A 22,221-nucleotide genomic window follows, 5' to 3' on the forward strand; every position below is an offset into this window, starting at 1 on the left:
ACTTCTTTCAATAGAAGACCATTCCAACAGGAAGTACATGACTCCAGACTGGAGGCTACAGAAAGCTTAACCACAGACCTTACTATCATTTCCGATTGGGGTAGAAGGAACCTTGTGTCCTTCAATTCCTCAAAAACTCAATTTCTCCACCTATCAACTCGACACAATATTCCAAACACCTATCCCCTATTCTTCGACAACACTCAGCTGTCACCTTCTTCAACACTAAATATCCTCAGTCTATCCTTAACTCAAAATCTCAACTGGAAACTTCACATTTCCTCTCACTAAATCAGCTTCCTCGAGGTTGGGCGTTCTGTATCGTTTCCGCCAGTTTTTCCCCCCCACACAGTTGCTATCCATATACAGGGGCCTTGTCTGCCCTCATATGGAATATGCACCTCATGTGTGGGGGGGCTCCACTCACACAGCTCTATTGGACAAAGTGGAGTCTAAGGCTCTTCATCTCATCAGCTCTCCTCCTCTTACTGACAGTCTTCTACCTCTTAAATTCCATCGCGATGTTGCTGAGAATCGATATTTTCACGATGACTGCTCTTCTGAACTTGCTAACAACATGCCTCCCCCACTCCCACGGCCTCGCCTCACACGACTTTCGAATTAAGCTCATCCCTATACTGTCCAAACCCCTTATGCAAGACTTAACAAGCATTTTCACTCTTTCATCCCTCACGCTGGTAAACCCTGGAACAATCAATCTTCCTTCATCTGTATTTCCTCCTGCCATCGACTTGAACTCTTTCAAGAGGAGGGTATCTGGACACCTCTCCTCCTGAAATTGACCTCTCTTTTTGGCCACTCCTCTGTACTCTATTCAGGAGCAGTAAGAAGCGGGCTTTTTTTTTTTCATTATTGTTTTCTTTTTTTTTCATGCCCTTGAACTGTCTCCTTTTCTGTAGAAAAAAAAATATATATAAAAAAAATAATATCCATACCACAATGTGGGTCCCATTGTTGACTGGCACACTGATGAGCTCTCTTGAGGTGTTGGGAGGTAGAGGAGGTGGTGGGGCAGAGAACCTGTGCCCAAGGCTGCCTGGGCCTCGCTCAGGGCCACTCCCATAGTAAGGGCCAGGGCCAGGATCAGGCTGACTTCCCCACATACTTGGATCCCGGGGTGTGTACTCAGCTGGAAAGCAAACCATTGAAAATTTTCAAGAGCACTACCAACTCATTCTTATACTTTTATGCATGTATCCTCTTTATTTATTTATAAACACACAGGTACTGGGAACAGTGAAGTAATATATATTTAGGTGTTTAATTTCTTACATCATTTGTTACTGTTTATAAATACATTTTACACAAAATGTTAAAATGATTGAGATGGAGTGTAAGGACTAAAGTATACAAAAATGGAGACTATGGACTGAAACATTTGGAGATTCATCTGGTCACTGCACAGCTGCTCAACAGCATAAGACAGCAATAAATAAATAGGTCCAGTGTGCATGCAGCCACCTAGGGGATATTGTGGACATCGATTGGGGGACAGAATATGATGTAGATATGCCTGGACTTGTTTAATTTATTTTGAGTAAGGTAGGTAATGAACTTGCAAAACACTGGTTTAATGGGTGCTTTGGATAACTCTGACAATGTTTTCGTTCAAAATTGTCAGAAAAAAATGAGAACAAGTTCAAGCAAAAGAAATTAGGTAGTATGAGTAAAACAAGGTGAACTTGAATTTTCTGCCATTACCCACAGTATACTGTACTCAAAATGTTATACACATTTTTTCCTTATGCACAATCTGATTTGGAACCTTACATCTGTGTACATAGGGGTAGAGATTGCTGTATATCAAAATTGTGAACCCTTAGTCAATGTTTAATTCACTTTGCCAACATGTAAACTTTGTAACTAACCAAAATGTGGATGCCTTGGAAGAGGTGGTCGGGGACGAGGCACCCCTTGTGTTGGGGCAGGTGCTGGGGTGTATCCTGGAGTGCCTGGAGGACCTGGAGGTACTGGAGGAGGAGGATAGTCCAGCATGCCACTGATGCCTTCCAGCACCACTGGGTCAGAGCCATGATCGAAGGAGCACATATCTCCTCGCATGCAGTAGCCCTTCTCTGTAACAACACACAATAAAAGTGTTGAAACATAATGACGGGTATAGCTCAAAATGACTTGCATCATATTTTAAATCAGATTGTCATGTGGTCCCTGTTTGACTGACTGTACTATAATTTCCAGCCCATGCTATTCAAAACATATGAGTTTCCTCTTATTCAATAGAAAAAGAAAAGAAATATCTTTGTGTGATTTACCATCATAATCCCGACATCTCTGTTTCTTTGTGGCTGGAGGAGGGGGAAATTCTGGATGCTTGACAGCTACCACACTCTGAATCATGCCACTTGAGTCATTCCTTGGCTCAAGCTTTACATCAGACACAGGTGAAGTTCTCTGTGGGCTCTCCCTTGGCTCATCTGAAAAATCAACATTTTGATGTTTCTAATTTTCTTTCTTTTACTGAATGTTGACAGGAACATACTATCTTTTCCTTTACCAGTTTATCACATCCCTAGACAGCGTTGGAAAAAACCCGGGTTAATTTTTTAATTTTTTTTTTTTTTTTTTTTTGGTGGGGGGTGCTTTTTTTTTTCGTCTATTCCTCGTATTTATATGTAAATAAATTTAATCAATTAAAAAGTAGTCAAGGGTAAAACAAAAGGTTTAAAGTGTTATCTGAAGGATAGACACTTGTTTAGGTCCTGTTAATACAGTTTGTTAACCCCTTCAACACGAGGATGAGTATACTGCGTCCTTGCATGCCCCGTATCATATCTGAGAACGCGCATACTGCGTCCTGGCGCGCTTTAGCCAATATACAAGTTATTTTATCTCTATATTTATGCTTACATCTCAAAACTATCAATTAATTTATGTTTCTTTATGTGCACCATTTAATTCTGCATGTTTTCATTTATAGTACATGATGATTATGTTGAGTTTATGGCTGAAAACTTGTTATATTCAATAGCGACATTTGAAATTTGGCGCGCGCGGCGGTCTTGGATACGGTGTGGGGCGCTGCTTTGGCCTGGCCATAGTGAAGGGGTTAACTTGTACTGTACAAGAAAATAACGGGTGAGGCTTGACTACTGGTCACTCAGCACTCCTCAGTTCCTCAGTCTCTCCTTGTCATGAGTGAGAGGATCACACTGTTTAATTGTTGTGTTTAGCAGGGCACCCTGGTGCAGTTAGTAATCACCTTACTACATATTTAGTATAAATTATAGTTAAGAGTCAGAGAAGAAAAGTAGTGTTGTTTCCTGTGTGTGTGTGTGTGTTATCACTTAGACCAGGGGTTTTCCAGGGGGTACCCCCTCCCCACGGGTCGTTAGGGTTAGGGGCCTGGCCGCCCACTGACTTGTACTGTATGCGTACCAAACAGGGAGAGAGGTGCGAGGTGTGGTCAGGCACGCACCACTCGACAGTCGTGAACGATGAACTGGAGATTGGTGTTGCTGCTTTCTGGCACGTTGGTCCCTTAGTGGCTACTGCCTTTACTGATATAGTAATTTTGGAATGCTGTGTCGATTTCAGTCACATTATTAGTGCAAACTGTGTGGCATTGGCAAGTATAAGATTGAGCCCTGCCTTATTCTTAATGGAAAGGTTGATGAAATAGAAGACACTAGTTTTTCAAGTGTACGAAGTGGTGTTGTGCGAAACGATTTACTACAGCGGCAATGTATAGTCACGATCTAAGATGGCCTCAATTTAAGTGTGATTTGTGGTGTGACTGTGTGATATGGCTGGGTGTAATGTGGAGTATCCGAGTATGGTTTAGCTTGGTGAAACCGTGTCATAGCGTGGTGGTTGTGTGATGATGTGTCAGGTGTGCCAAAGCAAAAACTAGAACACAAGCAAATAAGATGAAGAAAAAACCCGGTTTGATGATATTTATATATTTTTTTTTAAGATCTTTATGGATTTTACTTTTTCATTTCATGTACATATATGGACCTTATTTATCAATAGGATATAAAACTCAATTTTATTTAAATATTAAAAAAAAAAACTGGCTGTTTTTTTTTTTTTTTTTTTTTGTTTTGTTTTGTTTAATGCCAACCCTGTCCCTAGACCTTATGTGAGTTTTATGCATTTTTTCAAAAGATATTCCTAAAGCTTACTATTCCAACTACTTTGAATCAGAAGATTCTATGAATACAAAACAAAAACATATAATCAACCATACCTCTAGGAAGTGACTTATTTCTGGTTGGGGATGGGGTCCTAGGCAAGATAGCTGGTGACCTTCCACGTATAAGAGGCCTGGACCTTGGGCTGAGGGAGCGAGACCTATTTCTGGACCTCGACTTCCTCTCTCGAGACCTTGAACGACGGGGACTCCTGGACCGTCTCGGACTCCTGGTGCGAGAACGGGTGCGGGAACGCCTGTACCTGTTAAACAGCAAAGACTTTGGCTGGTGAAGTGGTCTGTACTACAGGCAACCCCTGCAATTTGACAGGGTTGTGTTCTAACGAGTGGTTGAATAGCAAAATTCTGAATAACAAACCCATTGTTCCCAAAATGCATGAAAATAGAGAGGGTTACAATCCTGACTACCTCCTTGACACCTACTTTTTTCATATGAAAAATAAATGAAAACTCCTTTTTACACCTTCTATTTAATTAAAAGGTTTTAAATGTACTTTATCTGTACCAAAATAATGAGTAAAATATATGGTACACACATCTGTCCTCCCCTTCTTCGCAGCGGTTAGGGGACACAGACTCCCACAAATAGAGAATTTCCTCGAATGTTTGGTGCATCCTCTGAAAAAACCCTCTAGACCTCCCTCCCTCCCCCACAAAAATTACCTGAAAGCAACACAGAATACCATAAGTAGCAATATTCATCAGCCGTATGTACTATAATCTGTAGTGTAATTGATGTAACTTTGAACAAACATGTAGTCATTAAAATTTCCCATTACTGTTGGGCACCCACCACAAAGTCTCTGCTATCTTTTTTTCCAACTTCAGGTGCTTAACCATATCATACCATGCAAATTATATACTTTTAAATGTTTCTTTCTATAAAAATAAAGTACAGTTGTCCCTCAAATAGTACGGGGGTTAGGGACCCAGGACCCCCGTACAATTCGAAAATCCGTATAAAATCAGTGAACCCTAGAAACAGCCCTCCTGGGCACTCCTACAGAATCCGGGTCCCGCCTGGCTAAGCTGTTACCCACAGGCCCAAGTTGCCAGTTATGCATTTTCTGCTGCAGTCACAGTGCAGTGTTACCACGCAGCGGCGGGTCAAGGTGGGCAAAGCCCCCCCATTAGAGGTCAGGTTATTTAAAGTTCGGTTGGAGTAGTTTAAATATGCATCCCTTAACTATATAATATGGAGGCGTAATGTCATGTTTTGGAGGCGCGGAATCAATCTCTACAATTACCATTTCGTATCTTATTTCAAGTATGATTTAGAGAGCAACAGAAACTGTGGTAGAGAGCAAGAGAGAGTGTGAGTGTATGACATGGCTCGCTCGCTGACAATGTGGAAGGAAGCGCTGCCAGGATGGCTTGCTTGCCCAGTGTAGTAACACTACAGCAGAAAATGCATAACTGGCAACTTTGGCCGGCAAGCAGAAGCTGAGCCAGCGGGACCCGGATTCCATGGGAGTGCCCACTGCTGCCCATCAATTTCTTGTTTAAGGTAAGAAAATGCATATTTAGGTGTTTATGATAGTTTTATTTATGAACAAATAGAAAAGGATGGCCTATATCTCCACTCTTGCAGCACTCTTGGAGCACTGCCATTTACTGCGGCAAGAATTTTTTTTATACAATGGTAATACAGTGAACACTGCTCTCATTCACGTGGTATGCTCTCCCTATCGCAACGTAACTCACCCCAAAACGTAACTTCTCCTAAATCTGAATTCTTCTGCAAGCTGAACACCTTTCTTGAACACTTTGGGGTGCTTCCAGCAGGTGTTTTGGTAAAACAGTGTTGCCACTCACGCCATGGCTACTTGGTGCAACGAGCAAGAAATTTGAAAATCCTAAAAAAATTCTTCCATGACAATCCATATAAAACTGAAACCGTACTATTTGAAGGACGACTGTAATAAAAAAAAAAAAGAGATGAGTAATAAAAAATTAGATCATAACTGCAAGCAGCTGTTCCGATGACAAAATTCAAACAAACTGTTGTGTTGGTGGTAGGGCTGGCAGGTACTGGCACTGATACTAACAGTACCAGCTACACAATACAGTAATGGTACCAGACTGCTCAGTAACAGTGCTGGTGGGTACCGCCAGTGAAGTATTCAGTATTCTACACACGTCACACACGTACATTAAGTGTATAGAAAGAAGCATTCATTAGTAAATAATTGCATGGTATAATATAATTAAGGACCTGGAGATGAAAGAGAAAATAGCTGAGACTTTGTGTGAGTACCCAACAATATAGTGAGATTTTAATGACTACATATTTGTTAAAAGTTTATATAAATTACAGTAATTACAGATGGTGGAGATGCTGGGTAGGAGAAAGGTTGACATTTGTTGGTTACAGGAAGTGCAATTTAAAGGTGAAGGAAGCAGAATGATAGGAAGTGGGGAAGAAAAGTACAAGATGTGGTGGAAAGGGGAGTGGTGGAGGGGGGAGAGTAAGAGGGGTGGGGATAATGGTGAGAGAGGAGCTAATAGATGATGTAATAGAAGTGAGGAGGATAACATCAAGGATAATGCTAATAAGAATGGTAATAGAGAAACTATTCAATGTTTTCTCTGTGTATGCCCCTCAGGTGGGGAGGACAGACGAGGAGGAGGAGTTTTGGGGAGTGCTGGATGACAAGATGGCAGGTCTAAGAAATGAGGTGTTCATTGGAGGAGATTTGAATGGTCATACTATAAAAAAATCCTAACAAAAAGAGGTTTTTTGAAAAAAAAAACTTTTTTTATCGATATTTCGTATATATTGGATATAGGATAAAATTTTTAATAAAAAAAAAAAAAAAAAAAAAAAAAAAAAAAAAAAAAAAAAAAAAAAAAAATAATAATAATTAAAAGCATATTTCAAAATTTACTACAATAATATACAAAAAAAAAATTTAAAGCAATTACCATTTTTTTTATTACTATTTCCTATTGTTACAACACATATGTATGTTAAACCCTCTAACCACAACTTACAACTACCACTCATACATAACATACTTTATGCTTTACTTAAAGAAAAGGCCAGTTCAGAAGAGCAACAAAACCAAACACCACCAGTACCACCACCCCCACACTCAACCCCCCCAACCCTCCCTCACCCTCACACTTCTTCACTGTTCGCTTGCTGGGATGTGTTCGGATTCGAGCAAGGGGGGGTCTAATAAACTGGCAAGTGATGGATGAGCGTGGAGGACTGGGACTGGGACCACTGCTGCCTGCGAAATCAGTGTGCGTTGAGGTTGTTGTTGGGCGACCGATGAACATAGACATCGGCAAGGGAAATGGCGTGAAACTGTACTACTTTTAGATATAAAGCAATGTCTTTCGTGGAACGAAAATTGTCCTATATTTTTTTCTCACTTATAATATTTTTTTTTCACATCGCTTTCCAGATATCGGGATTTCCTGTATAGGGCAAAGTAGAGATGGATTTGAGGAAGTAATGGGTGTGTATGGTTACGGAGAGAGAAACAGAGAAGGGGAGAAGATATTGGAGTTTTGTCAGGGCAGGGGACTGGTTGTGGCAAACACTATGTTCAGGAAAAAAAGAGAAAAGGTGGTAACGTGTATAAAAGTGGAGGAGTGGAAACACAAGTAGACTATATAGTGAACAGAAAGGATGAAGATTTTTGGATAAAAGACATGAAGGTGATCCCGGGGGAAGTGTGCCTGCCACAACATAGACTTCTGTGTGCTGACATAGTCACGAAGGTAGGGAAGAAAAAGATAAAAAAGAAAGAAAATAAAAATAAAAGTGTAGAAGCTGAGGGAGGAGGAAATCAGAAGAGAGTTTGAACAGAGTGAAAAGGGAAAATGAGGGAAAATAATAGAGGATGGGAACAATTGAAAGAAAATATCATGAAAGCAGGGAGAGAGGTGTGTGGTGAAATAAAAGGAATTAGATGAAAGGAAAGAGAGACATGGTGGTGGAATGGAATAGTGCAGCGGGCCATCAAGGAAAAAAAGGAGGCATACAAGAAATGGCAGAAGACAAAGGAGGAGGAAGATAGAGGTGTTTAAAGAAAAGAAGAAAAAGGCAAGAAAAGAGGTAACGAAGGCAAAGAAGAAAGCAACAGAGGAGTGGGTGAGGGAGAGAGAAGGGAGGAATTTAAACACTGAGATGTTTAAAATTGTGAAACAAATGAAAGGAGAAAGAGCAAATGTAGTTGGGGGCAAAGTATGTAAAAGATGAAGGAGGGAACATCATGGTGGAAATGTTAAATTAGGAAAACGAATATACGATAAATGAAACTGAAAAAGTAGAAGGCCAACAAGAAAAAATTACGGAAGTGGAAGTAAAAGAAGCACTTAGGAAATGGAAAAGGGTAGAGCAGCAGGACCTTCAGGGCTAACAGTAGATTTAATAAAAGCACCAGGAAAGGAAGGAGTAGTGGAATTGACAAGTGTGTTAAATGATGTATTAAAAAAGGGAGAGATACCCAGAAGACTGGAAAGGAAGCTACACTATACCCATTTTTAAAAGGAAAGGAATGCTTTGAAATGTGGTAACTATAGGGGGATAAGGTTACTGGAGCATGGCATGAAGGTATATGAAAAAGTCCTGGAGAAGAGGCTGAGAAGGATAATAAGAATCGATAAATGTCAGTTTGTTTGTTTGTTTTTGTTTTTTTACAGCAAAGGAGACAGTTCAAGGGCACACAAAAAGCAAACATTAATAAAAAAAAAGCCCGCTACTCACTGCTCCTAAAAAGAATCCAAAGAGGTGGCCGAAAGATAGGTCAGTTTCGGGAGGAGAGGTGTCCTGATACCCTCCTCTTGAAAGAGTTTAAATCGTAGGCAGGAGGAAATACAGATGAAGGAAGATTGTTCCAGAGTTTACCAGCGTGAGGGATGAAAGAGTGAAGATGCTGGTTAACTCTTGCATAAGGGTTTTGGACAGTATAGGGATGAGCATGAGTAGAAAGTCGAGTACAGCGGGGCCGCGGGAGGGGGGGAGGCATGCAGTTAGCAAGTTCAGAAGAGCAGTCAGCGTGGAAATATCGATAGAAGATAGAAAGAGAGGCAACATTGCGGCGGAATTTAAGAGGTAGAAGACTATCAGTATGAGGAGGAGAGCTGATGAGATGAAGAGCCTTAGCCTCCACTCTGTCCAGAAGAGCTGTGTGAGTGGAGCCCCCCCACACATGAGATGCATACTCCATACATACATACATACATACATACATACAGCCACGTGGTTGCTCGTACCCACAATCGTTTTCCATCTGTATGGACAACCAATAACTCGCTCCTGGTTGGGCATACAGGCAACCGCGGTTGCCTGTAGTCCCAGTTGTTGGAGGAAAATGGCCAGTGTGACACTACCTTATAAGGCAGTGCACGTGACGCTGATGGTAGGTAGACGTGACCCGTATATGTCAAAGTAGCACGAAACTCGGGACGATAATGCGCGAAAGTTGGGATGGTAAAAAATTTGGGACTTAGCCTCATCAGCAATGGCAAGATCAGTGACCTTGATGATGCCAACAGATGCTCTGCAACAACCTTGATTAAGAACTTTGCTTAATACACAGTCCATGCAAATGTTGAAGTGATGGAGCAAGGATGCACCCCTGCCTCACTCATGAATAAGCAGGGAAGAACATAAGAACGTAAGGAGTCTGCAAGAGGCTGGTGGCCTATACAAGGCAGCTCCTGTAAGCCTAACCCTCCTTTACCTCACTATCAATGAATTTATCCAACCTCTTCCTGAATGTATCTATAGTATTGGCAGTCACAACATAACTGCAAAGCCTGTTCCACACATCCACGACTCTACTGGTAAACCAATTCTTGCCTACGTCTTTGCTGAATTTATCAAACTTAAAACCATTGCTAAATCAGGGAGGCGGTGGTTGAGTGGTTAGCGTGACGGCCCCACGTTCAGGAGCTCCAGGAGGGACGCGGGTTCGAATCCTGGCCGCCACACAGCTGAGGTTTTTCAGTCACCGCCGAGTGGCCTAAGACTACCCACGTGCTGGCCTGAAGACCACCCATCAACCCGGGCTCGAGATAACCTCTCCAAAGAGAGGCTCAAAGATGAGTCACGGGGGGCAGCATGAGCCAACACAAGATGGCGCCACTATAAACACTCCCCTGCACCAAAACGGGCTGGGTAAACCATCAGGCCCCACCGGGAAGAAGCCTACCAGTGCAATAGGCCACGACGTAAAAAATAAATAAATAAAAAATGTCCAACCTGGCTCTTTTACAACCAAAACCCTATTAACATTCCCCTTATTAATGCACTGAACCCCTGGCCATAAGTTCACATTGCTACAACTCAATCCCAGGCATTTTACCTTTTTTTTCTTTTTTTTTTACCAATATTCTTTATTCTTTTTCTCAAAGTTACTCTACTTTCTTTTCCACATAATACTTGCAATTTGGCTCCTTTTAATTTCTTCAATTCTGAGGTTTATCTTTGTCCTCCTCTACCCCACTGCTCCTTTCAGCACTCGTAGAGATCTTTACCACCATATCACACTCAACAGACGGTAGTGGCCTACACTGGCAGGAGTGAGAGGTGGTGCACACCAAATTATCACATGCGGCTGACTCACTCACGACTGTTTCATCTGCTAGCTTGACATCAACAGGGCGGCTGAGCCGTTGAAAACTGAGATTGTAAATGTATGACACTGATAGTCATTTGGTAAGGAAATACAGCAGTAACAGTTAGCAAGTGTTTCCAAGAGGGAAACGTTTGACAAATTAAAGACTATGGTTTCCAAATACAACTTAGTGTTTGGTAGGGATAGGGGGGAAATAATTGCCAAATGGGAAAATATGATCACCAAATGAGAATTAGGATAGCGTTTGATTGGAGTCACAAAATGCAAGACTTCATTGTAGCTACCCCCTTCAACACGAGGACGCGTATACTGCGCCCTTCCGTGCCTCGTACCATATCCGAGGATGAGCATACTGCGTCCTGGATCGCTTTAGCCAATATGCAAGTTATTTTCTCTCTATATTTATGCATACATCTCAAAATTATCAATCAATTAATTTATGTTTCTTTATGTGCACCATTTAATTCTGCATGTTTTCATATATAATACATGATGATTATGTTGAGTTTATGGCTGAAACCTTGTTATATTCAATAGCGACATTTGAAATTTGGCACGCACAGCAATCCCGGATATGGTGTGGGGCGCTGTTTTGGCCCGGCCGTAATGAAAGGGCTACAACTAATAATACAGGTAACTCTCGATATACGCGAGAATCGCGTCCATGAAGAGGTCGTGTAAATCAAAACCAATGTAAATCAAGCAAGAGGTAGGTTTCTGTCGAAAAATAAATACCGTATTTTGCGGCATATAACGCGCACCCCAAACTTTAAGACAACAATTTTGAAAAAAAAAAAAGTGAAGAATGAAGGGTTCTTAAAATACTCAGAAATATGTACGGGTTAAAAAACATTGACAATGTACAGTTTCCCGAAATTTATATATTTTTGGTGTAATCTTTACTGCTTGAATTGACAAGTGTCCTTGAGTAAAGCAATGATAATGGTGGCCGGGCTGGTGTTGTGAGAAATACATCCCCATACTGCCCTCTTTCGGATTCTATCCCTCTCTCTGTTCCTTTATCTCCAGTTTCCTTTCCGGCCGTTCTATCTCTGCGGTGGTAGACGGTCACTGCTCTTCCCTTAAACCTATCAACAGTGGCGTTCCACAGGGCTCTGTCCTATCACCCACTCTCTTCCTGTTATTCATCAATGATCTTCTTTCCATAACAAACTGTCATGTCCACTCATACGCCGACGACTCCACTCTGCTTTATTCAACTTCTTTCAATAGAAGACCCTCTCAACAAGAAGTACACGACTCCAGACTGGAGGCTGCAGAACGCTTAACCTCAGACCTTGCTATCATTTCCGATTGGGGCAGAAGGAACCTTGTGTCCTTCAATGCCTCAAAAACTCAATTTCTCCACCTATCAACTCGACACAATCTTCCAAACACCTATCCCCTATTCTTCGACAACACTCAGCTGTCACCGTCTTCAACACTAAACATCCTCGGTCTATCCTTAACTCAAAATCTCAACTGGAAACTTCATATCTCCTCTCTCGCTAAATCAGCTTCCTCGAGGTTGGGCGTTCTGTATCGTCTCCACCAGTTCTTCTCCCCCGCACAGTTGCTATCCATATATAGGGGCCTTGTCCGCCCTCGTATGGAGTATGCATCTCACATGTGGGGAGGCTCCACTCACACAGCTCTTCTGGACAGAGTGGAGTCTAAGGCTCTTCGTCTCATCAGCTCTCCTCCTCCTACTGATAGTCTTCTACCTCTTAAATTCCACCGTGATGTTGCCTCTCTTTCTATCTTCTATCGATATTTCCACGCTGACTGCTCTTCTGAACTTGCTAACTGCATGCCTCCCCCCCTCCCATGGCCCTGCTGCACACAACTTTCTACTCACGCTCATCCCTATACTGTCCAAACCCCTTATGCAAGAGTTAACCAGCATCTTCACTCGTTCATTCTACACGCTGGTAAACTCTGGAACAATCTTCCTTCATCTGTATTTCCTCCTGCCTACGACTTGAACTCTTTCAAAATGAGGGTATCAGGACACATCTCCTCCCGAAATTGACCTTTCTTTCAGCCACCTCTTTTGATTCTTTTTTGGGAGCAGCGAGAAGCGGGCTTTTTTTTATTATTGTTTTCTTTTTTTGTGTGCCCTTGAGCTGTAAATTATTTTTTTTTATAATACATACTGATGATGCACAGCTTCTGATATCATAATTAGCATATTATTCTCACCATCACTCGTAGTTTATGACAGACAACTAGGCAAGACACAATTCACACGGTTCTGGTGACACGCAGCATGCAGCTGTTTGTTGTTTGGGTGTGGTTGTGTGGTTTTCAAACATTGCAAATGGCAGCCGGGCTGGTGTTGCAAGAAATATCTCCTCGTACATACTGATTATGTACAGCTTTTGAGATCATAATAAGCATATTATTCTCACAGTCACTCGTAGGTTATGACAGACAACTAGGCAAGACACAATTCACACGGTTCTGGTGACACGCGGCATGCAGCTGTTTGTTGTGTGGGTGTGGTTGTGTGGTTTGTAAACAATGCAAATGGAGACCGGGCTGGTACTGCGTGAAATAACTCCTCGTACAAGACTCATGATGTACGGTTTCTGATATCATATTTACCCCATTATTCTCACTAATATTAATAATTAATAATGAACACATGGATATTTTTTCCAATATGATTCTTTTATGTAGCTTGTACTGCTCCTTAGTCATACAATCGTAAGCCACCTGTGACATCAAGATCAAGATTATACAAATGGCGCCTGACGGGAAAACGGGATAACAGCAGGGCATGGGCAATCCTCCACCGATTTAATTTTTGTATAGTAGTTATTTGATTGCCCTGTATTCTAAGGTAACATATTATAAGACAGCCACGGACTATGAAGGATCATTAACAATAATAAAGGTAAGTTTTTTTTATTGGATAAGATGAAAAACAGACCCGTAAAAACACTCCAAATGATATCAGAAGCTGTGCATCATCATTATGTTTACGGGGATGCATTTCTCACAACACCAGCCCGGCCGCCATTTTCATTGCTTTACTCAAGGACACTTGTCAATTCAAAAATATATAAATTTTGGGGAACTGTACATTGTCAATGTTCTTTAACCCATACATATTTCTGAGCATTTTAAGAACTTTTTTTTTTTAAATTGTTGTCTTAAAGTTTGGGGTGCACATTATACGCCGCAAAATACGGTATTTATTTTTCAACAGAAACCTACCTCTTGTTTGATTTGCATTGTTTTTGATTTACGCGACCTCTTCAAGGACGCAATACTCGCGTAAATCGAGTTACCTGAAGTTTATAAGAATAATAACTGATGCCTGGAAACATAACTACAAACCTTTTGGAGAGTGGTGACCTCCTCCTTCTGTCATCATATTTGCTACGGCCATTACGGCCTCTTGAGCGAGACCTTCGGGAGCGATCCCTTGACCTTGAACCTGAGCGTGACCTTGAGCGTGACCGTATCCTTGAGGGTGACCTTCTCCTCCCCCTCCTGTCATCTCTGTCTCGATCCTGCAGGAAAAAAATACAATAATTGTGGTTACACTTCTTCAATCTGCCAAGGAGCCATAACCACAGAAGTCAATTCAGATTGATATCTCACCAAGAGGCAAAAGAAATAGATGTACTTATAATGATGTATTCATACCAATATGTTTTCTTTAATGCCTTGTTCTTTATGCTTGGTAATCTCTACAGGTGATTTCTGAAAAGAAAACAATTCAATGTAACCTAAACATGAAACTAGTAGATAACCTGCATATTTTGTTGTAACACAGAGATAAAATGTAACTACAAATGCTCTACTTACAGAGTCTGGCTTTCGTAGGCGCTGGGATGAGGTCACCTCCTCTTTGCGAATAATGACTGAAGCAGGTGGAGGTGGTGGAGGAACAGCCTCAGGGGGGGGTGGAGGAGGGGGGGCAGTAGTTGAGGCAGGAGGTGGCAATGGTGGAGTAGGAAGTGAAGGAGAAGTGGAGGAAGGTACTGCTGGAGGGGGCACATTGTTAGGGGGAGTAGTGGAGTCTGGGGAGTGACCCGAGGACTGCTTAGTGGAAGGAGCTGGGGGCAAAGGGGGAATTCCACTGTCAGATGTTGAATCTAAATTGAATGAAGCTGATGATGAGGTTGAGGATGAGGAGGAAGGTACCAAACGCTTTGGTAAGTAAGAACGACTTGTAGTGACTTCAAGGAACTTATCCACGAATGACTTTGTATCTGAAAAGAAAACAAAGGACAATCAATAATATTTATTAGGATATAGAATTATAACTTCTTTTTCTATCATCATTTCATCGATGCCTGCTCCTAGGAGCTCGCACCAGGGGATGGCCACGGTATAAGAGTTTCCAACTTTCTCTATCCAGACACTCCCTCCTTGCCTGCTCAAAGTTTCTCAAAGATCTTTCCCCCCTCTCCCTAACATACTCCTGCACCCTATCCCTCCATTTCACTGGAGGCCGTCCTCTAGCATTCCCTCCCTCTAGCTCACTCACATACACCCTTCTGGTCATCTTACTCTCCTCCATTCGCTCCATGTGGCCAAACCACTTTAAAGTCTGTCGCTTCACTTCTTCCACCACTCCACACTTCTTCCCTTCATCCCCGTGACACATTAAAAAATGCTCGTACACACTTTCATTACTCATTCCAACCATTCTACTCACACCACAAGCACTCCTCAAATAACTCATTTCTACTGCCAGCCCTCTAGACCTCTGACTTTCATTCCAGCCCCACATTTCACTTGCATATGTGAGGGTTGGTACTATTATTGTATTTCTCAAATCCCTCTTTACCTCCATGCTCACACTTCTGCCATTCATGATTTGTCCCAAAGACCCTACCACCCTTCTTCCTTGCATTGCCCTTTCTCTTACCCTCCATACCACCATGCTTACACATAAATGATCCAAGGTACTTAAACTCATTGACCTCCTCCATTTCTTCACCATTCAAAATTATTTTGCATTCTTTTTCACATTCAATTCCCACTCTATATGGGCATGCAAAATCTACAACCTCACTTCTACTTCGCTCACAAACCATCACTTTACTTTTGTTGACATTTACTTTCAGCTTTCTCCTTTTACAGACACTATCAAAAACACTGACCAAATTTTGTAAGTCACCTTCATTTTCTGCAATGAGGCACAAAAGGACACCTCTCCTCCTGAAACTGACTTCTCTTTCGGCCACTCCTCTCTAATCTTTTTAGGGGCAGTAAGTAGCGGGCTTTTTTTTTTTTTCATTACTGATTTCTTTTCTTTTTTTTAAGCCCTTGAAAAAAAAAGTTCCTTTTGCCCCATTCAGAAATAACAGTAAGGTTAGAGGTAAGCATTCTGTGGCATCCAGTCTTCAGTTGTGTGATTTCTGTTGGGATCATCTTGTGTTAAAAAAGTTGAGTAATGCAAAGTAGTCATCAGTGTAAGAGTGGATAAAGCAGTTTGTTTTGGAAAGACATTCATTAATGGACAACAGAGTGGGAGATAAAAGATCCCTGCAGAACACCACTGTTGATAGGTCTAGAGGAAGATCAGTGACGGTCTACCACAGATCAAATAGATTGAATTAAGTGGAAACTAGAGATGAAAGTACAGAGAGAGGGATACAATCTATAGGTGGGAAGTTTAGTTAGGAAAGCAAGAGCAAGAGAAGTAGTTCTTAAACTTTTTACAACCATGCCCCCTCTTGGAATGGGTCTTTGGGTCTTTCCCTCCACCTCCCCCTCGCATTTAAGCTCACATTCTTGTTAAGATAGCAAATATTCCAACAACAGAAATTCCAACTTTTCCCCCAAGGCTCGCACCCCCTTGGATATTGCTAATGCTCCCCAGTTTAAGAACAAGTGAACTAGAGCATGTGTTAGGCACAACATCCCTTGAGGATTCAGTGCTGGTGAGCAGAAAGAAGGTTGAAAGTTGATAGATGCATCATCATCATCATCATCATTTCATTTAACGTTTGTTTTCACTCTTCCTAGCAGTTGGACACTTTATGGCTCTCCTCCATTCTACTCTGTCTTCTACCCGATGCTCATCCAATCCCATCAATGCCAAGTCTTCTCCACGTTTTCCTAGGTCTACCAACTGGTCTCCTTCCTTCCACCTCCAATCTCTACAAAACTCCCAGCACTGTATCCTCCCCTGCTCTCTTCACAAGTCCAAACCATTGCAGTCTTTCCCTTCTGAGCACTGTTTCCAGGTCTTCTACTCCACATCTGTTAGCTACATCTGCACTGGACACCCTATCTTGCCACCTGATCCCAGCCGTATACCTCAGCATTCTGCGATCACTTGCTGTCAATACTTCCATCAATTTTCTAGTTAGCGCCCATGTTTCTGCTCTATACAACATCACTGATCTAATACACACTTGGTACACCCTTGCTCTGCACTTTAGAGGGATGCTACGATTCACGAGTAGACTAGCCACCTTCCTCCACTTTAACCACACTGCCGCCACTCTCACTCTCACTGTCCTCACTCCCGCCTCACAGCCCAGAACATCTCCCAAATAACAGAAATATTCTACCTCATCCAGCTTTCCTCCATTCACCTCTAGTTCATCCCTCTCAGTTTCTTGTCCTTACTGTCTCCTTACGCAAGCTGGGCATGTAAAATTCTGCACTCCTCTTACATTGCTGAGGCCTGAGCATCTAAGGTGGCACCACTGCCTTCAACATGTGCACAAGACTGAATTTACACCTACTCCCTTCCCACAGCATCCACATGGATATTTTCCTAATTTAATCTTTTCTCTTGCTTCTTTTCCAGTCACCATGTACTTTGTTTTTTTCCGTATTAATTTTCAAACCTCTCTCCTCCATTCCTTCCTTCCATTTATTAAACTTTTCTTTCATTTCTTCTGCTGTCTCACACACTCAGATCACTCCAATAGCCCAATGGTTAAAGCTCTGCGCTGCCAGGCTTCGCAGCCTATAGTCTGTTTCACCAAGATATTACAGGCGGCCACGCCTCCTATTTTTCTCTCTTGATTTTGATTAGCTCTGTGGCAGCCAATCACCAGGCAGAAGCCGTCAGTTTGCTTCCACTTTGGCTGCTGGTGTCACGACTCTGTGCTGTGTCCTTAGTGTTCTAATACCATCTGAAATACCACAAGGCCTACCTGCATTTTCTTAGTAGCATTGCCATCCTTGATTCATTACATATAACATTCACTCCTAAACACAAAACAACTAATTATGTTTTGTAGTAGATATCATGTGATGAATGAAAAAAATAATTTATACGATAAAAACAAGATTATATTTTTATCTATATTCAAGTTAACAGTGTACTTATGGCTATGTTTCTTGTTTCCTCATAATCTTAACAGTTTGGGAACTGTAGATGTTCAATGGTGAAAATGCATTAAGTTAATATTTCATGGTGATTTTGAGGTGTTAACATTTTTTTTATGCATTACATAGTACTGCGAGGCAGTGTGAGCGCAAAGCAACTTTCCTGAACCAAGCAGACTAAACATTTCCAGCGCTGTGATTGGCTGCCACTTAGCCAGTCAAGATTGAAGAGCATTAGGGGGTGTGGCCACCTGTAATATCTTGGTGAAACAGACTATGGCAGGCGGAGATTTGAGCCCCGCTCAGGCCTGGATTTTTCGGCTGACAAGGAGTGGTTACTGTCCTCCCTTGAGCAAGGGGGAAGGGGTGTGTGGTGTGTGAAGGTCCCAGTAGTACCCAGAGATCAACTATAATGAACCTTGCTCTAATAGGGAGGGTACCTGCTGGTGATGAGGAGTCCAGCTCATGATCAGGTCATGGTGAGTTACCCCCCCCCACACACACACACAAACACACACACACACATGTGCATGCAAGGTTAATAAAGGTTCTACAAGAGGTTATAAAAGAGACAGGTGGAAGGAGCAGGAGGAGGATGGATGGAGGGAATCAGTTAATGAAAGCATGCCTGTTCTGGAACAGAGATTTTGTTCAGAAAACGGTGCGTTTTCTGTTTGGAAATTATGTTTAAGAACCGATTCATTTAACAACTAAGGTTTCACTGTGGTCAAAGAATATTATATTGCCTAATTCATAGAGTTAAGTAAGGGATAAACAGAACTGATATGTTAAGTACTTAAATGATCAGTAAATTGCCAGAGAGTGGGAAATTCTTGAGAACCAAGTTTATAAGCAGGAAAGAAAGTGATATCACTGCATTGTAGACATCCAGTAGACATAGACACAGCATCTATCTTTGGAGTGAAATTTCGGATAGAGATTGAAGGAGGAAACAGAAATTGATATCACCATCAGAAGCCTCAGAAACCTGTGTTTGGGTTAAAGAGGTGAGATTTCGAAGAGATGGTTTTCCACAGAATGAAAATTATAGCAACCATGAATTTTGCAGCCGAAGTTATTGAAGCTGAAGTCTGAAGAGCTATCAAGACATCTCTTGATTCACTGCCAAAAAATGAGATTCAACTTGGGGGATATTTCTGGTTTCCTCCCCAGTTGGGGACTCCAAGGCAGGTCTCATATTAATCCTCATGAAAATTATGATAAATATTTAGGACAATTTAGGGATCTGTACTCTTAGATATTAAATTGCATAACTTTATTCACTGATTTCATTTTGTTGGAAGACTTCAAAATTTTTATCATGAGGGATGCATCAACAGAAAAGTTTACATACTTGACTGCAGGAACACGTCTAGCTGCTCCACCATGCTGGCTTTGAGTTCAGACACAGGCCGGTCCTTCCTAACCAGGGCAAGGCAATATTTGGCAAGGGCCTCAGGATCAGCATCACATCTGTGGTCACAAAAAGAATAAAGTCTCAACAAATTGTCCCTCAAAATGAATACATAAACATACATTACAAGAAGACATATGCAATTTTTCTCTGACATTAATTTAAGTCAATAGTCAGAGAAACCCTGCTACTTTGCAAACTCAGTGAATAGTTAATGCCTCCTCCAAGTAATATGACATAGATGCCCCAAAACCTATTCCCAGTACTTGAAAACACACAAAAAAATTCACAATCATCTATCTAAAAAGGTGTATATACATACTGTATTTCCTGGCTGTGGGACTAACTTCTAGAAAAATAAACCAGAAATTACACTGCAGCTAATACACTCATATCAATGATGGGAGAATAAACACCTAGGAAATGAGACTTACAACTGTGTGTAGAGGAAGAGTTGTAGTGAGTTGTATCATGTGCAAAAATTCAGATTGTGTTCCCATAGACTCCGTATCCTTGATGGGTGTCGGGAGGGCTTTGCCACAACAGCTCGCCAGATGGGCGGGCGACACTCGCGCTCTCTCTATCCTCCATCCCCCCCACATACCACATATATATATATATATATATATATATATATATATATATATATATATATATATATATATATATATATATATATATATATATATATATATATATATATATATATATATTTTGAAATAGCGCGGGGTCCAAAATCCAAATAAATGTTTAATTTACATGTTTTTTCACTTATATGCGATATTTTATGGATAACCAAACCAAATCTATCCTAGCCTAGCCTGACCTAACATGGCATGAGTCCCACTGCCAAAATGCAATAAACAGAAATAAACCAATAACTTCCTATACTGATAAGATCTAAATTAAGAAACATGTAAGAACTTGAGGATGCTGCTTAACAATATAAGACCCATATTCGGATAAGTTTTGAATCATTAGCTATTGAGTTTTGTTACTTGAGAAAAAAAAAAATCAGGGGGTGAAGCAATATCTCCATTTTAAAAAGGGGATCACGTATACGGTAGTGAAAAAAAAAAAATACTTGCATAAAAACCTAGACTTGGTCAACCATGCCCTGAAATCTACATATATGTTTCACACAACAGAGTAACCTATGCATTACAAAGACTGCTTTCTAGAGAAGTAGTTGTGCAGATTAACCCAGAGTTGACTAGTATGTTTTGATGTACATGATTAAAAATCAACCACCAGTTAAGTGTAATTCTGGATAGTTACTAAAATTAGAGGTTGGTTTTCCAATAAAATACCTGCAAAGAGGAATAAGATTAGTATAGCCTCCTCTACCACGTGACAATGCCTCAGTGTACAACATATCACATATTTATCATAAACAATTGACCTTGACAAATCTAGGAAAACTAAATCTAACCGAACCCTTCACTGCCAAATTACGACATGCTAGACTGCGCTTATAATCTTAAGACCAATATTTTGAAGATTCTTTAGTGTTCCTGATGCTTCTTCTTCTGGAGGCTAATCAGGAAACGAGATATTGATGGGTGCATTGAGTAAAGTTTTACCCTAATACTGGTAGTTTGTGCACCGCATTCAGAAATAAAAGACAACACAATGTCAATATTAACCACAAGTGAGATGGCTGTTTATTTCCATTTTCATCCCTACCTACAAATCCTACTTCTTTCAAAGCCTACGGACACAATGAATCATGACAAACATGCTACACAATGCCAGACTGTGCTGGTAAGCCTCACTACACTCACAGTGGGGCGAGGTATGCAGTGAGCCACTGCTTCAGGAGGTCAGGACTCTCCACGATCATGGTTGCCTGGGGGACGCCTTAACGCACGCCAAGCTGGACACCCGCAATGCAAGTCCTCCACTAGTTTGTTATCTGCTTTGGTGGTCACAGATGCCGGCTGGTGTCATGGGGGGCTGGCTACTGACGGGCCATGGCGGGCAACGGGAACTTGAGCAGATAATGGAGGGAGAGGGTGGCAGATGGGTAGTTCACTTTGAGTGTTAGTTGGGCGATATTCTTATCAGCAGCCTTCCTGTATTCCTTCCTTCGGCTTCCCTATCCCTGCAGGGGCGGCGGGGAGGCAGGGTGCTGGAGAGGCGGCCACATGTAAACAACCTCCCCTCGGACACACAAGAGCCGAAGGTCTACTTTCAACAGTTTTATGGCTCTCTGTCTATTACGACGCCTCTGAAATAGGCCGGGCAGCTCTTGGTTTTCCTGTTTACTCAAAAATGATGAACTTTCGCGAGAGAAAGTAGCTGACGACAACAGATGACTGGTCACGTGACTAAACAAGTACCGGCCGCCTTCCGCACCTCGCAGCACCAGCGCGGCCACTATTATACAACGACTGCGACGAGAAGGGATATAATATGTGGTGTACAGCTGGGTTTTCTCCTTTAACAGATTTAATGAAATATGAATTATTACATTCCTCCAACATAAAATGCTCGCTTCCTTTTGTATCGTTAAACTGATCTCCATGAACGTGGATTGGGGGCCCTGCAGGGTTTTTTAGGGTAAGTATAAGGGGCCTAAGATGGCAATACCAAGTGGGAGCACTAAATGTAGTAATAATAATAGCGGCTGCAGGGTAAGGCAAGGGGTAGGTCTAAATGCGTACTATACAAACAGTAGAAGTATTAGGAATAGGATAGATTTA

At 41.6% G+C, this 22,221-nt stretch overlaps 1 protein-coding gene across 3 annotated transcripts in view; it reads right to left on the reverse strand.

Moving 5' to 3' along the window:
• LOC127000284 (RNA-binding protein 26-like) overlaps window positions 1–21,888 on the reverse strand; it is a 96,971-nt gene extending 75,083 nt beyond the window's left edge. The window contains exons 1-9 of one of the 3 annotated variants that reach the window (XM_050863806.1): window positions 21,301–21,888; window positions 19,457–19,575; window positions 14,611–15,017; window positions 14,449–14,505; window positions 14,137–14,312; window positions 4,232–4,437; window positions 2,295–2,456; window positions 1,890–2,096; window positions 957–1,150 (exon numbers count right to left, since the gene is read on the reverse strand). In XM_050863806.1, coding sequence (XP_050719763.1) covers window positions 957–1,150; window positions 1,890–2,096; window positions 2,295–2,456; window positions 4,232–4,437; window positions 14,137–14,312; window positions 14,449–14,505; window positions 14,611–15,017; window positions 19,457–19,575; window positions 21,301–21,359 — 1,587 coding nt within the window. In that variant the 5' untranslated portion in view covers window positions 21,360–21,888. The remainder of the gene's footprint in view (window positions 1–956; window positions 1,151–1,889; window positions 2,097–2,294; window positions 2,457–4,231; window positions 4,438–14,136; window positions 14,313–14,448; window positions 14,506–14,610; window positions 15,018–19,456; window positions 19,576–21,300) is intronic. The other 2 variants (XM_050863809.1, XM_050863808.1) reach the window with 2 other exon arrangements.
• Between the last annotated feature and the right edge of the window lie 333 nt (window positions 21,889–22,221).

Source organism: Eriocheir sinensis, chromosome 18, assembly GCF_024679095.1.
Source record: "Eriocheir sinensis breed Jianghai 21 chromosome 18, ASM2467909v1, whole genome shotgun sequence".
NCBI classification, from domain to species: Eukaryota; Metazoa; Arthropoda; class Malacostraca; order Decapoda; family Varunidae; genus Eriocheir; species Eriocheir sinensis.